Source organism: Oikopleura dioica, chromosome XSR (genome assembly GCF_907165135.1).
Source record: "Oikopleura dioica chromosome XSR, OKI2018_I68_1.0, whole genome shotgun sequence".
Classification (NCBI taxonomy): Eukaryota; Metazoa; Chordata; class Appendicularia; order Copelata; family Oikopleuridae; genus Oikopleura; species Oikopleura dioica.
Window position 1 is genome coordinate 5,562,256 of NC_137294.1, and position 15,764 is coordinate 5,578,019.

The 15,764-nt window shown below is 41.3% G+C and overlaps 4 protein-coding genes and 1 pseudogene across 5 annotated transcripts; 4 read left to right on the plus strand and 1 right to left on the minus strand.

The window, feature by feature from the left end:
- The first annotated feature begins 29 nt into the window (after positions 1–29).
- LOC145708648 (uncharacterized) lies at positions 30–1,417 on the plus strand. The gene is made up of 6 exons (XM_081786345.1): positions 30–289; positions 332–419; positions 464–633; positions 689–915; positions 959–1,054; positions 1,096–1,417. Exons 1-6 carry the CDS (start codon positions 194–196, stop codon positions 1,238–1,240), a joined length of 822 nt encoding a protein of 273 aa, XP_081642471.1. The 5' UTR covers positions 30–193; the 3' UTR covers positions 1,241–1,417.
- A 212-nt stretch (positions 1,418–1,629) lies between these two features.
- On the plus strand, positions 1,630–2,600 carry LOC145708410 (uncharacterized). Of its 2 annotated transcripts, none has more exons than XM_081786075.1 (3): positions 1,630–1,907; positions 1,953–2,208; positions 2,251–2,600. In XM_081786075.1, the coding sequence occupies exons 1-3, from the start codon at positions 1,637–1,639 to the stop codon at positions 2,573–2,575; spliced, it is 852 nt and encodes a 283-aa protein (XP_081642201.1). In that variant the 5' UTR covers positions 1,630–1,636; the 3' UTR covers positions 2,576–2,600. The 2 variants fall into 2 exon arrangements, with proteins under 2 accessions (XP_081642201.1, XP_081642202.1); XM_081786076.1 differs by having other exon boundaries at positions 2,260–2,600.
- Positions 2,601–2,728: 128 nt separating this feature from the next.
- LOC145708960 (late histone H2A.2.2 pseudogene) lies at positions 2,729–3,247 on the minus strand (annotated as a pseudogene).
- A 3,304-nt stretch (positions 3,248–6,551) lies between these two features.
- Positions 6,552–9,733, plus strand: LOC145708961 (uncharacterized). Its single transcript, XM_081786654.1, has 7 exons — positions 6,552–7,471; positions 7,521–7,714; positions 7,753–8,000; positions 8,042–8,450; positions 8,495–8,796; positions 8,867–9,075; positions 9,145–9,733. The coding sequence occupies exons 1-7, from the start codon at positions 6,798–6,800 to the stop codon at positions 9,596–9,598; spliced, it is 2,490 nt and encodes an 829-aa protein (XP_081642780.1). The 5' UTR covers positions 6,552–6,797; the 3' UTR covers positions 9,599–9,733.
- Positions 9,734–13,675: 3,942 nt separating this feature from the next.
- Positions 13,676–15,727, plus strand: LOC145706804 (troponin C, skeletal muscle-like). The gene is made up of 6 exons (XM_081784251.1): positions 13,676–13,839; positions 14,411–14,486; positions 14,530–14,788; positions 14,883–14,943; positions 15,206–15,272; positions 15,349–15,727. The coding sequence occupies exons 1-6, from the start codon at positions 13,837–13,839 to the stop codon at positions 15,381–15,383; spliced, it is 501 nt and encodes a 166-aa protein (XP_081640377.1). The 5' UTR covers positions 13,676–13,836; the 3' UTR covers positions 15,384–15,727.
- Positions 15,728–15,764: the final 37 nt, after the last annotated feature.

A 15,764-nucleotide genomic window follows, 5' to 3' on the forward strand; every position in this document is an offset into this window, starting at 1 on the left:
TGCGGAGAAAGAAAAGTTTTCCGAAATTGGCTTGTTTTGGACATTGGGCGCTTCTAGATGTACTTTCGAGCCGATAGGCCCCGGCGCGGGAGCTAATTTCTCCAAAAAGTGAAAAAAGTTTTTCATTTCGCTTTTGACTGAAAACGAAAATCATTCAAAAAAAAAGAGATTTCCGGCCTTCTTCTTCTTGGACATGGAGGAATTCTACGACAACAGCTCTACCACCTGCACCTTCGGCGACTACAGCTCTTTGATCAACAACACCAACTTCCTTTCTCCACTCCCTCAGGTAATAAAAGCCGTTTGTATCTTTGAAAATGATCTTTTTCAGGGTGAAGAAGTCCGAACCTTGTACATCACCGGTCTCCCAGCGGACATCAAGCGACGGGAAATTCGAGTCCTTTTCCGAAACGTTCCCGGTAAGAATCGATAAGAATTTTTTTGTTAAAAATTTGACTTGCAGGATATGAGGGAGCGATCATCGCTGGGCCACCTGCTCACAAACCCCACGGACACCCGATTGCCTTTGCAACTTTCACCACTGTCGAAGCTGCTAGAAGCGCAATGAACAGCTTCAATGGCTTCCAGCTTGACCAGGAAAGCACCTTGCGTTTGAAAATCGAGTTTGCCAAGGTAAAAACTCTTTCCGTAGAAGAGAATTTTCTCAGACAGGTCTAATGATCTTTAGGCTAACACAAAATGCAATGTTCGACCGAGAAACGAGCTATTTCCAATGGGAATTCGAGAATTGGATGAAGCACCGTACTTCTCCCTGTCACCGAAAGCCTCTCCATACAGCATGGCGGGTTCTCCTCCAGACCAACTTGCTCCTGTTCTTCGAGTTGCGCCTGTCTACCCAGTTCAGGAGCATTTTTCCCCTCCGATGATTTCTCCCGCTCCTCAACCAGTTTTCTGGTATGTCATTCGATATCTCCTTTTCCTTTAAATAATTTTACAGCGTTTACGTTACAAACATCAAGCCGGGACTATCTCAAATGGAGCTTGAGAGCGCATTCAGCAGCTTTCCTGGGATCGTCATTTTGAGACAATCTATGTAAGAGCGCCATCATTGACCAATTTATGAAATGTTTCTAGTAATGCTTCGTGGCTCTGCATTCAAAGCACCTCCTCGCAAGTTCTCGCGTACTTGTCCGACTGCATCAGTCGAAAATGCATCGTCAACAACATCGAGATCGGCCTCTCTCCTGGATTAAACGTCTTGGATGTCTCTAGCACTTGATTTCCACACTCATCAAGTCATCTTTTACAGTAGTCACTTATCAACACTTTCTTCTAATTTTAGTTTAGCTTCTTAAATATTTTCTCCCTTCATCAACTTATCCATTGTCATACCCACTAGTCAAAACACTCAAAGTCACTGTTTACTGTATTTCATTCTAACTCGAAACTACTGTCATTAAACACAATCGCACCAAGACGTTTGAATGATTTATCTCAAAAGCAGCATTGCAATGAAATTGCAAGCGAGCAGTGTTTCGTGTTTTCGGGAATCAGAAATTGAACGTTTATCAGATTTAGCCAGCTTCCCACGAGTTCAATGGGATGCAGAGAATCTAGTTTTACCGGCCGAACAATTTTTATTCTTGATCAAAGATGCACAAACTCGCTCTCAATAATGTTTGTCGTTAAGATTATGGAGAATGTGCTTCTTCACGAAACAAAAACTGAACCCATGGAGGTAAAAGAGGAGCCAACTGAAATCATCGAGGACCCGAGCACAACGGCGGTGAAAATGGAGATGGATAGCGAAGAAGACAGCGAGCCAGAATTTCACGTGTCAAATAAAAACCCAGAAAAACTTCTTGAAGAGTCAGACGATGAGGCTTCTATTCCGCCGAAATCAATCGCTTCGGAGCTTGGTATTCGTTCGAAGACTATTTTTCAAGGTAAACAAGCTCCGTGAATAATTATTTTCAATCCTTTGCGTACAGAATGCAAAGATACAGTACGACTTGCTGGGAAAGCTGCTGTGAACCTTGCGATTGAACTTGAAATGGCTAGAGACGACCACGTTATCAAAAATCACTACGATTTTAACAGCCCAGCTTCGTACAACGGAATATTGACAAAAGAGAATGCGGCTGGGAGAAATCACTGCACGGAAAATCACTTTTTCAAATCGTTGCCTAAATGGGTGATAAAACAACTTCAACAGCCAAACTTGCTTCCCGTTATTTACAAATTCAAGTAAGAAACTTTGTTTCTCTTTTTTCAAACTCCGAATTGAAGCGGCCCTAGTGATCTATCACTTGCCAAAGGGAACCCTTTTGGATCTATTGCGGTAGCCTTTCTCATCAGCCAGATAGGCCTATACGACGTTATTGGGCCAAAAGCATTCGTGTCCGGCTTCAATCAGCTCTATCGAACAATGTTCACCAAGCCACCAGGAGCACCAGAAGAAACATTACCTCCAGAACACCCCGTACGAAGATTTGACTGTCTTTCTTTGGATGAAAATGAAAAAGTAGAGTTCTTGGAAAACGAAAGCCGATGCGCGCTTTATAAATCGCAATGTTTCACCTTTGTTTCTGCATTGAGTTCAGACTCAGATTAAAGTTCTCTGCAAATAAAAAAAATATTTTTCATGCTCATAGTTCGAAATTCGGCGAACTTACTTAGTTCAACCATTTTTCGTGTGTAACTCGCAAATGTAGTTTTAGGATTGGTAGCCCTTAAAAGGGCTGGTTTTTTGGCTGTTAGTGGAGTTTTATTTCTGCCACTCGCTGGTAGAAGGCTTGGTTCGTGGAAGGAGGTTGGGATGAATGTGAGGCGTCACGCCTCCTTGAGCAAAGGTGACGTTGCCAACGAGCGCCTTGAGCTCCTCATCCTGATTGACAGCGAGCTGTATGTATCGAGGAGAGATTCGCTTTTGCTTGTTGTCACGAGCAGCGTTGCCGGATAGCTCGAGGACTTCGGCGCAGAGGTACTCGACGACCGCAGCGATGTAGATTGGAGCGCCGAGAGTCACCTTGTTGTTGGCGTTCATCTGCCTCATTGTCCGCTTCATCTTGTGGACTGGGAGTTGAAGGCCACTCATTTCTTGAATGTTCTTCGCTTTTTTGCCCTTCACTCGCATCGCTCGCATTTTCGCCATCTTCTCTTTCGCCGCTTCGGATCCTTTGACGAAGGTCGAAGCGTCGGTAGAGACGGAAGAATTGCTGGTAGAAGCGGCATCCGAAGAGACAGAGTCATCCAAAGCTTGCTTCTTCTTGTTGGATCTGGCCATGTTGAAAAATCAAAGTTTATTTTACGTCTCGGACCAGAGAAAGAGACTCTTCACTGTGATTTCTGGCCGCCCAGGCAGCCTTTTTATACCCAGGGTTTCGGATGGATCCGGAGGAGTGTATTGCGAAATATGGGTTGTCTCCCACACGGGTTTCCATCACCGCGGCATGCGCGAAAAACAAAATCTGGAAAGAGTGCTTCCCACCCGAGAATGTGACGAAATATGGGTTGTCTCCCATGCATGGTTCCTGCGCCGCGCCCAACACGAAGCTAAGAGTCTTGAAAGTGAGCTTCTCACCTAAGAATCAGGCGAAATATAATTCTGTGAAGATGTGCTTTAGTTGTTATAATAGACATTTTTTTACAATTTCAAAAACGTCACTGATAAACTGCTCTAACAAAAATAATTAACTAATAAGCAAGAGCCTGCACTCCTGCAATAACCATACATGCACACTCGTTGTTAGCTTTCTGCAACAATAAAATGTCAGTAACTGTTTTCAAAATTTTGAATGAAAATGTATTGTCGCGAAGATGAATTCTCAAAGGCTCTTGAGGAGGGACAAGCATTGTCCAACAAATCTAATTCCATTCTACTTAATAAGCATTTTAGAGCTTCATGAAACAGGGTTATTTATTTTTCGTAGTTTTCATTCTTGTTGAAAAGAAGAGAGTACTAGCACAGTGCGGTGGCAGCATCCAAGATGGATCGAGTGCAATAGAGCCTCCAATGGATCCTGGAAATCCTGCTAGATATGATACGGGTCTTAAATTTAGAATGTAAAGACTAGCATTACCATCAGTTTTAGACTATATAACTTATAGTGGAAATCCGGCCCAAATTATATGACATATAAATAAATCATACATAATGACAAATTAAATACCTAAGCGCCCCGAATAAAGCAAACAATGAAGAATGTCAGTGGACTATCGGAAATCCCTCCCTTCAAATTCTCCTCAGAGTGAGTTCAGTATTTGGGGTTGAAAACGACGGAAGATGTCGCTGGGATTACGTTCAAGCTAGAGCTCGAAACACACATGAATGTCATCTGTAAATTATGTTGAGCTCTTTACAGTAACTGCCGCGGGAACACTTCAAGGAAAATACTGTGGAGAAGGAACGGGCTTTGCTGGCGAAGAGTTTCTCTACCAAGGACCAGTTGTCATCGAATGGAAATCTGACGGAGGTGTCAACAACATAGGATTTCGTATCGAATACGAAGTTATCTCGGCCGACCCATGTGACAATGTCCAATGTCAAAACGGAGGCACTTGTGATGAAGGAATGTGTGTATGTCTAGCAGGCTTTGAAGGCGAGCTTTGTCAAGAAAACGTAGACGACTGTATCGACGTCTCCTGCAATAATGGAAGCTGTGTAGATGGAGTCAACGATTTCTATTGCGATTGTTTTTCCGGATTTACTGGCTATTAAGGATATAAAGATATTTAAATTTTATCTAATAAAAACATGTATTTTTATTTCCCGAAGAGATTCATGTGAAATTGACATTGACGACTGCTTTGAAGATGCCTGCCTGAACGGCGGAGAATGTATTGACGATATCAACTTCTTCTGGTGCTTCTGTCCGGAGAATTTTGGCGGCGATTTCTGCGAAACCTTACTGGATCCCGAAACGGGCTTACCAGATGGGTGCGCTTTTGAGAATTGCGAGAGGCGAGGTGTATGCTCCAATTTACAAGATGAACCATGGTTCGAGTGCGAATGTGAACCAGGGGTCCGAGGAACAAGGAAAGTTTGAAACGAACAGAAAAATATAGAAAAATAAGAATAAGAATTTTTCGTTTTAAACTTAGCATGGATGCGAAGAAATCTACGGATGCGTTCTTCCATCAAACGAAATTGTGTAAGTCGCTGAATATTTTCGCAGGCTGTCTATGAAAGTGTCTAGCCTAATCGGAGGAAGTGTAATTTATGCTTGCTCGTCCGCAGCAGATCCTATGAACTCTACTTGCTTACCCGACGGAACATTTGACAATCCACCCAACTGCGATACTGGGAGTTCTAGCGGTAATAAGGCTGTCTTCATGATGTCAGGTATACTTCCTGTGGAAAAGAAAAATGTTTTGCATGAATTTAGGAGTCTTTCTCACTGGGGTCTGTGTTATCAGTGCAGTATTATTGAAAATGGTAATTTCATCTCCGATTTCTGGTTGGAGGGGATAACATCATGAAATCATTTCTGTTCAATTTGATATATATTTATTTATCTCTAAATAAAAATGTATAAATGGACTTAAGTCTTAAGACAATTAACTAGAGTACAAATGCAATCAATGTTTAAATTGATAACCATGAACATTAATTTTTTCTGCCAGGAGTTCGGTCTCTTACACGACTTTTCTCGCATAAGGGACGAAAGAATAATTACATATTACTTTTATTTTGAGAATATCAATAATAGAGGTGTGTGTAAATAACATCGCTCAATAATGTTAGCCAGACAGTTCCAACAATTGCCATCGTCCATCTATCGGCTCGCTAAATTGAGTTCAATTACGTTATGTTGGCAGTGATAAATATACCTGCTTATGGTACTTTCTGAGCCGTCTTCGAATGAGAATTTTCCTGATGACATATCGATGTAGCTTATGGTACTCTTCAGTTTGATGTAGAGGACACATCACCTTGTAGTTTCCAATTAACGATGGTGTTAAGTATATCTTCGTTTTGAATAATTGATTTATTCGGGCAGCTTCCTTATGATTGATGATGCGATGCTCCATCCCTGATTTAGACTTAGAACTGATTATAGCAAGCAAAAGCAGATCAAAATAACTTAAGTTCTAGAAAATACATTTTTAGAGGTAGGTTTGGCTTGCTGAATCTGATAAGGACTGGTGCCCGAGATTGGGAACCGGGATCGATGTAAGTTGATGATAAGAGAAAATTATGATTTCGTTTGTTTACACTCAACGATGTCTGTGATTGCGCAATTTACTCAAAATTAGGAATTGAATGAAGTGATCGAAGTGTCCCTCACCACCAATCGCCATTTATTTGTTCTAAACTACTCCGTTCTTTGTCTACGGGGAGCAACAAAAGGGTTCCGTTTTTAATTTTTTGAGGAGCAAACAGCGCCAAGCTCGAAGAGGTTTTATAAATCTTCCCATCCAGAGACAGCCGCTTTTATTGTTCCATAAAACGAGAGAGAAAGAGACATGAAAAAATGGACGTTCTTACTGTTTATGCGCGCAGATGCACTTTTTCAGGAAATAGTGAAGGACGATGCCGCCCGTCAATAGCAACAGTATCTATAAACAAACATTCGTTTAGCGCATTGACTCCTTCATCTATCTCAACAGACAAAACAAGAAGCATCACAAGTCTTACAGCGTGTAAGACGATCAAACAATATACTGGAGGAGTTTACTCAAAGTGCTGATTTTGAGCGTGAATGCGTCGAGGAGGATTGTAACCAAGATGAACTGTTTGAGACAGCAAAGGGCCTTAATCAACATGCGAAAATCCGTAAATGGGAAAAATACGAAAAATGCAAAGAAATTCTGAGCAATGAATACCGAGGAGAATGAGCACGTGGAAGAATAACCAACTTCCAGAATGTATGGAAGACGAGGATCAATGTGCAGCGAATCCTTGCGATCAAGCTCATACGATTCGTTGCCAGGACTTGATAAGGGACTTTCGCTGTGAGTGCGAATATGGTTACGGAAAGAAAGATTGTGGCACACTGGTAAACTATTGCGTGAACAACCCTTGTGTTAATGGCATTGGCGGAGAAAAGGGCGACGGATGTATTCCTGAATACGAAGATTACACATGCAATTGTCAACTTAATTGGGAAGGAAAAAACTGTGAGAAAGAGGTCAAGGATTGCAGGCGTGAAGTGCTTGAGCCTAGCGATGAGGCCTACCAGTGCGTCCACGGAGAATGCGACGATCAGCAGGAAATGTGCATATGTGCGCCAGGCTGGGTTCATTCAAATAGCGGCTTTGACGTCTGCGACCAAGACGAAGATGAATGTGAAACTGGCTCTCACCAGTGCGAGCATCAATGCGAGAATACCATTGGCTCCTACATCTGCAAGTGTAACAAGGGATACATTAAGAGTAGCCAGAATTCGAACAAGTGCGACGATGTGGACGAATGCAGACACAACAACGGCGGTTGCGAAAAATATTGTTCGAATACAGAAGGAAGTTTTCAATGCAGTTGCCCTGACGGATTCACACTAGATATGAGGTAATATTTCGCAAATAATGAAACCATATTTGCAAAAGGATATCTACAGGTACGAACGACACTGCTATGACGATGACGAATGTGAAGACAATAACGGAGGTTGCTCTCAAGAGTGCAAAAACACTCATGGTTCGTACTACTGCGGATGCGAAGATGGCTACTATCTCGATAATGACCGTCATACTTGTAAAGATTTGGATGAATGTCATCCAGAAGACCTTCCTGCAGCTGCACTTTCCCAGGGTGAGAAATTCTTTTCTACTTTTTGAAGATATTCTTAGATCTGAATCCATCCTTAAAAATGCAGCTTGACAATATGGAACCAAATGGGAAGTGCGACCAACTTTGTGTTAACGAAGATGGTGGTTATCATTGCACTTGCGAATCAGGATATCACATTCTTAACGATGGCTTCACTTGCATGGACGATGATGAGTGTCTCGACGGAACTCACGAATGCACTCAAAAATGTATCAACACTGATGGTTCCTACGACTGCTCTTGTAAAGAAGGCTTTAAACTTGATACGGTAAGACTATCCTAAATATAATCAAAACGGTATTTATGAAGAGCGACTGGAAAACTTGCCACGACATCGACGAATGTTTGGAAAAACAGCACGACTGTCGATCTCCTTCTGTTTGTGAGAATACAATTGGGTCCTATGAATGCCCTTGTCCCTCAGGATACACTCCTGCCATGAGCCGATATAGCAACCCACCATGTATCGATATCGATGAGTGTCAAGACACTCCCTGTGCACATGGAGGAATCTGCACCAATATTGATGGTGATTTCCTGTGTAGCTGCATAAACACGGGCTTTATCGGAAAAACTTGTGAGATCGACTTGGACGAGTGTCGCTGTATGGAGGACCCTGATTACAAAAATGAGCATTCATCGTGCCTTGCTCTTCTTAGAGAAGGTCAAAGATGTCAGCATGAGTGTCAAAATTTCAATCCAGACTTGGACAAACAAGGTCGCAGGAATCGGTCACGTTTATGATATTTTGAAAATTTTGAGACTCGTTTATGACCGAAAATCATAGATATGAATGCAGCTGCAACACTGGCTATATGTTAGACAGCGACAAGCACACATGTAACAATATTAATGAGTGCGAGTGCTTCGAAGGTGGTTCGCGCTTTTATAATCAGAACCGTGAAGTTTGCGAAGAATTCATGGATCGCAAGTGTACCGAGGATTGTCGCGATACATCTGGTGATTTTCAATGCAAGTGCAAAAAGGGACACTGGCTTCAGGAGGATGGTTTCACTTGTGCAGATGTCGATGAATGTCGCTGCATGAATGATCAGACTTACAAGGTACTCCTCGTTGATTTTTTTTCAGGATTTTTACATAATCTGGATTCGATTTAATAATGATTTTCGAAAGGAACTCCTCAGAAAATCAGATTCGGATGCTTGCAGCAATCTCATCAAATGTCACCATAAATGCAACAATCTGGAGGAAACTTATGAATGCAGCTGTCGAGATGGATACCTCCTCTCACCGGATGGACACAGTTGTGAAGACATAGATGAGTGCGAGCTCGGAACTCATAACTGTGGCGACGGAGCAATTTGTGAAAATACCAGGAACTAGTTAAACCAGTGAATTTATCATAGAATAAAAGACAAGAAATTTGATATTTAACTCAATGAAAGCGGTAGTTTTGAATGTGTTTGTCCGAGAAACTACGCTCTCGATCTGGACAGAAACTGCAAAGACGAAGACGAGTGCAAACATTCCTCATGTGATCTTAAAACATCTTATTGCAACAATCTTCCTGGCAGCTTTAACTGCGTCTGTCGCGAAGGTTATGAGGAGGACAAGACGACAAACCAGTGCAAGGAAAGATTGCTCAACTTTCGATCATCCATAATCCTTTATTACAGGACATTGATGAGTGTTCTACAGGATCTCATACGTGTGACGAAGGATTTGTCTGCCAGAACACAGTCCCTAAATATGAATGTGTCAGGCCAAACGTCCCAACAGTTTGCCATGAACCGATCGAGCCTATGGCAGAGTCATACCAAACCGGACGGAAATTCAATGGCGAGAACTCGCAAGTCATTGATCTTAAAATCGTTGGTGAGGACAAGCATTTCGAATTCGCAGTGAACTTTCGAACACGCGATGAAAGTGGTGTGTTGATGGAAATGAGCTCAAGAAAATCAAAGAAAAATAAGGGTCAGCTGATAAGGGTAAAATTGGCCGATGGTATGGTCACGACGGTTCTTTCTGAAGGAAGCGAGATCAAAGGTGAATTTATTGAAAAAATATATCTTATGATAAAGTTAGGTTCACAAAACGTTACAAATAGCTATTCAAATGGCTATTTTTCGACTTTAACTTTCCGTCGGGACTTCGGAGCTACGAAAGCATTGAAAATCTCCATCGACGGGAATATAATCTTCTCCCAAGATGGCTTTGACCAAGGAACATTTGGAACAAATATGCGTCGAGTAAGCTGCTTTAGCTTTTTTAATCTAAATTTGTTCAAGCTTGAACTTGGTGGAAGCAAAGACCAGCCTCTGATTGACCCATCAAACTCGCTCGATGCTTGTTTCCAGAAACAGTCAACTACATTTTTCAATAAATACGAAATTCCTTCTGAAGTAGAGGTGAGCTCCTCTGAACAATGCTTCGCTGAAATAGTGGATGGCGATGGCATCTACGCCGAGGGAAATGGCTATGCTACATTCGATATTTCAAAGGACAGACTTTAAATTGGCACATCAAAAATAATCTACAGCGATAATAAATTGTCAGTCTCGAAAAGCTTGAAAATCTTCACCGCAAAGACAGTCATTTTAGCTTTGGATTTTATGCGATCATAGAGTCCAATACAGGTTTTGACGTGCGATAATGCTATTTTTTAATGTTTTTTAAGGTACGATTTTTAAATTCGGTCCGCTGGAGCTGTCTGTGAAGTTTGGAAAATTATTTCTCACTTTGACCAAGCGGGGTCGATCAAAGACCGTCGACCTCGCTGACTGGGTTGTCCGGGATAAAAAGAAGAACCCCATGCATGCAAGACAACTGCATTTCTGCGACGGAGCAAAGCATATAATAAAGGCGAAGCTAATTCAAGAGCCCAACGCAAATACCAATAAGGCAATTGTAAGTAAAATAGGCTTTGAATAACTAAATACGCTGCTACGTAGATAGTGATTGGTACGCAAATGTTCAAGATGTCGGAACTCTTTGGAGATACAAGTCCGGACGCATTTGTAGATGAAATCACTCTTGGAGGAGAGAAGAACACAAACAAAGGCATACGCGGGATGTTCATGCCTTACCCGAGCAATGGACGACCCTGCCACTCACGGCGCATAATGAAGACTACGTGTGACTTCACACGACATGTAAAAGATTATGTTAACTTCCGACTGTTCTCGGCACCCGCCAGATTATTGCCATGAATGCATTATTGCCATGAATGCTTCTGTAAAGATTAAAAGAGAAACAATTTTTAAAAGCGGGTTCCATCACTTGAAAGAGATTTCCATAAGAGTATGCGCAGGTCTTTTACTATCCACTTTGCTAAATTAGCGGCGATTAGTCTTTTCAGAAAATTCAGCTCTTTCCTGCGCTCTGATTAAAGTTTAACTTGTGCTCATAAACGGGACATAAGTGCGGTATAAAATTATTTTCGCCAGATGAAGCGTCCTTGTAACATTCTGGCTGCTTGAGAATAAGAGAGAGAGAGGGAGAGTAAAGAAGTTTTGTCTATATAGAACTCGAGAATTAAGGTAATAGTATCACAGTAATACGAGAAGATAGTCAAAGATTTTTGTCCAAAGTCGATAAATGTGATGTTCATTATTAGTTTATGCTTCTTGCATTAATGATTTATTTATTTAATAAAAAATGAACTAAACGTGATAAAATTAAGGTGAAAAGATATTTGTTTATTGTTCTTTTTATAATTACTATATCACGATCTATTAAACTAAAAGACAACCTCGCGCGAGTGTATTCTTTTAAAGATAGTACTTTTTCGCTTGGCGCGAATTATTCTCCCGGTATGTCCCTAAAGCGGTGGGAAGTGTCGGCTGAGGGCGACGGAGCGCAACCTCTCTCGCCCGGGGCATAGAAACTATGGCGCCCATAGGCAGTGAGTTCTATTTTTTCTTCAGAAAACGCAAGAGACACTAACCGTCAATGTAAAAATAATGACGACAGCGACTTTATTGATGATCAGTAGCGACTTCAAATGAATTTACTCGTTCTGTGACCCAAGGCAGGTTCTCACAACAAGGAAATCTTGAAATAAAAAAAAAAGTTGAACCTTTCTCAGAATCCCGGTTTACCCCGGGCGACGTGAATCTACCTCAACGAGAAATCGCGACCCTAACCAGAGATGACTCCAATTCGAGTGGGAAATTCCACTGAAACTGGTCTCCTCGATGAATTTGATAAGACTTCCAGTAAAGTGTCTCCTCTGATGCAAAGTATCATTATTTTTATCTGGTTAGGCTTACGGTTTGTTATGATTTATTAACGCCTTATCAGTATGCTTGGCTTCTTCATGATTTTGTGGCTTATTGATCGCCTTTTCTGGAAACACACTAAAGTAAGTTCAGTCGACCTCGGTTGACCCTGTATTTCTAACCCATGAAGTAAGAGTTCGCGTGCATTTTGTATGGAGACTACGTCCTTAATTTGAAATTCTAACGCGGGTAGTATTCTAAATTAAACAGAGAAAACATCGCGCTTGGATGCATAAAAAGCGCCATAAACGGCGTATAAATTGAGTCTTTTCAATTTTCAGGTGCTAGGGGCCAAAGAAGATCAGTCCGATTTCGACTTCGTGAACAAATACTCGATGGCGATGGGGCCACGCATAAATGTTGGAAAACTTCGCACACTTGCTACGGCCAGTTCAAATGTGCGTCTATTCGAAATCTCCGACACTGATATGGCGAAGGGGCTAGAGTCTATGCAACGTAGCCATTCGATGCTCATGCACAGGAGAGACCAAAATATGAAGCTCCTAGAAAGGATATATTTTATTTGAAACATAAAAGTATAAGTCTTATAAAGGCGACAATCAACTGCATTTTTCAAACGACGTGATTCTACCTCTAGTAATAACAGGTACCGTAATGGGGACTGGATCTAATTCAATGCCAAGATCCAGCATCTAATGTTAGATGACAAAGCCGAAGCATTTAGCACGAGCGATAAATTCAAAAATCAATAATGTCGGCGACAAAATCGTCGAGAAGAATTAATTTTTGATTTTCACTCCGCTGAGCGATGGGCGCTCATCCTTTCACTCCCTTGACTAACCCGGAATCACTTTCAGTAACAAAAGTCACTCATCACTATCCGCCGAAAAGAAAACTAGATTTAACTTCAAAGTAAGAAATGTGGTTGTCAATTGTTGATTGGAGTTGAATATTTAAACGATAATCTAAAATCACGTTAGGCTTCCCGCTACATGTGGAAATCAATGAGGACAAGCGACAACTCGCTGCTTGGGGAGCCCGATCAAGTTCTTCCAATAAGCAGGTACTTTTCAATTGGGTACTTATTGCATAAACCTTCCATTCGAGTTTATTATATGCATGTCCCCAGAGTGCGTAGGTCCGTGGACAAGCTGTCGCGCCGATCCGCGATCAGTTCTCCGAGGTGCGCGCCCCAGTTTCCCACGCCCATCGTTGCTCATCACAAGATCCTTCTTTAGCGAACTCTTTATTCCTAGGGACAGCAGCATCGCCAGATCAACCTACTCTACGCGCAGAGCCAGTATCTGTATCGAGGTGAGTCCAAATATAAATCACCATCTCATAAAAAGAGATCACTCAATCATCTTCCTTCATCACTCACAAAGATCTTTCTCCATCTATTTAAAATAGACTATTTTCAATTTTAATTTGCATCTCAATTTATGAGGACATCAGGAAGTTCTAGGAAATATTTAAATTGTTTAAATTTTGAGAGATATAGTCTAAATAATACTGTATTTTCAGAGCCTAGCATGTAAGTAAAACTAAATTTTTAGCCTGGTGAATCAAGCATTGCCGAAGTATGATGACAACAAAGAAACGCGTCAGTCTAGATGCGAGAAGAATAGCTAGAGGTGAGCTAAATTTAGAAATATAGTTTATTTTAAGATTACCTCATGGAGGATTAGGCTAGCCATTTTCCCAGGGAGAGTGCATGTTTTCACGTCAGTTGCTAGTTCCCTTGAGCCGAGGCTGTTCGACTTCAAGCTGCGTTGTCACGGCGAAGGGTGTCGAGCAGCTGTTGGAGAGGTCTTTTTCAGCCGCATCAACACGGAGCTCGCACACCAGCTTCATCAACTTCACATCCCAGAGTAGAGATTATTGGAAAACCATAAAAAAGCTATGGTGAGTGTTGGTTATGATAATTTATGACGTCTAGCACTGTAGTATTTTGCTTTTTTTATATTTTTTGTCGTACATCTTAGATTAAATATCTTTTAAGACTGATTATAAAACTGTTGACTTCAGTTTAATGCATTCAAAATATGAGTCAAAAATAAAAATAAGTCAATCAAATATAGACTCAGGGTTAGGGTTGCGTATAAGCGCTTAAAATTCATCAAAAATTACACTGACATCTACTGTCTATATCGAAAATTTGGGGACAAATCGCCCGCCTATTCCTATCACTAGACCATCAAAATTAGCAGATAAATTTTCATAAGATGATTGTCACCCTTATTCGAGATGTAATACATTTCGAGTGTTACAAAAAGGGAGGGCTGTGTCCCGTTTAGCGTTTCATGAATAAAGGAGAACTTTTGGCCACAAAGTTGTTCGAATGTGCCATTTGAATAATTCACTAGCTGGCGGAACGAGTAATCTACTGGTGGTGTCCATTTTCAATTGCTACAAAATAACACCGTCTACCCGATTCTGCATTTTCTTAGCGTAGATTCTCATCTATTTTTGCTAGGGTGAACGACGTGGATCTATCAAAATGATGACCGCCGAGGAGGCTCGAAGCGCGCTCACTCCTCAACAGGTTGACGGTAAGTTTCATTCCCCTTTACATCGAAATCACCGGTCTTTAAGACTTCCAGTCGGCATTTAACATCTTCGACTCCGATGGAGGAGGAGAAATCTCCACCCGGGAATTGCTCAAGGTTTTCAAGATGCTTGGCTTTACTCCAACCAAAGATGAACTTGACGAAATCATCGAAGTCGTTGACCAGGACGGCTCTGGCGAGATCGACTTTGACGAGTTTCTCATCATGATGGTTATGCAGCTCAAGGAAGAATCCAAATCTCAGGACGAGACAGTTCTCAAGGACGCTTTCCGAATTCTTGACAGGTGTGGAATCTTATGTGAAGACTAAGAAAATGAAAACAATGAGAAACACTCCCTCCTTACCTCGATAAAATAGACTACTAATTGTTCATTCTAGTGACAAAGACTCCTACTTGTCTGTCGCCGAACTCGGAGTAGCTCTTGCTGGCGCAGCATCTGTAAGTTAACAAGATACTGTGGATCATTCTTGGGACGGCCTGTTAAATAGTACCTCATATTTTCTAACCATATCATTTTTCTATAAGTTCAAAGTTGTAAACGCGAAATGTACCTACGTGATCTGATATCCACACTTGGATTCAGAGGAGTTATCACTTTCTAGGTGCCACACCTTCTCAAATTGTACTCCTCTATAAAAATACTATAATTGACAATATAGAATAACTATATATAACAACGATGATTGATGTGAGATTGTAGGAGGAAGAAATCAAGGAGCTCTTCGATGATGCCAATAAGAAGGGAGACGGCAAACTTGACATGGATGGTGAGTTTATAAAAACAAATGCTTGGTTTCACAAATATCTTCTGTTTAAATAAGTGTTTATACTTGTTTTATTCAGAGTTCCTCGCTGCCCTCCAAGCTAACGGCCATTAATTCGATTCTCGCTGGGCGAGTGGTCCTGGGCCCACGACCACACGCTGATGGCAAACCACTTACAACAACACAACATCGTTTCTGGCCAGAGACAGGTGTATCTTCCCCTGTTCTGTATTATCCTATTCCCCCTTATTATTCAAATCTGTTTTGTACTGATTGACTACTAAAAAACTCTGTAAAGAATCTCGTTTTCTCGAACTTTTCTCAAAAAGAAAAAAATGCAGGAGCAAGCTGCAAAATTAATAAGACTCTGTATAACATGCAGCCTAATTATTCAATCACTGGACCAGCAAATACAAATTCGATCAGAAAAGAAGAATGTTCCACGATTATTCTTTAACTATCAGAATTATCCCTCCTGTCATATCAAAATAAATG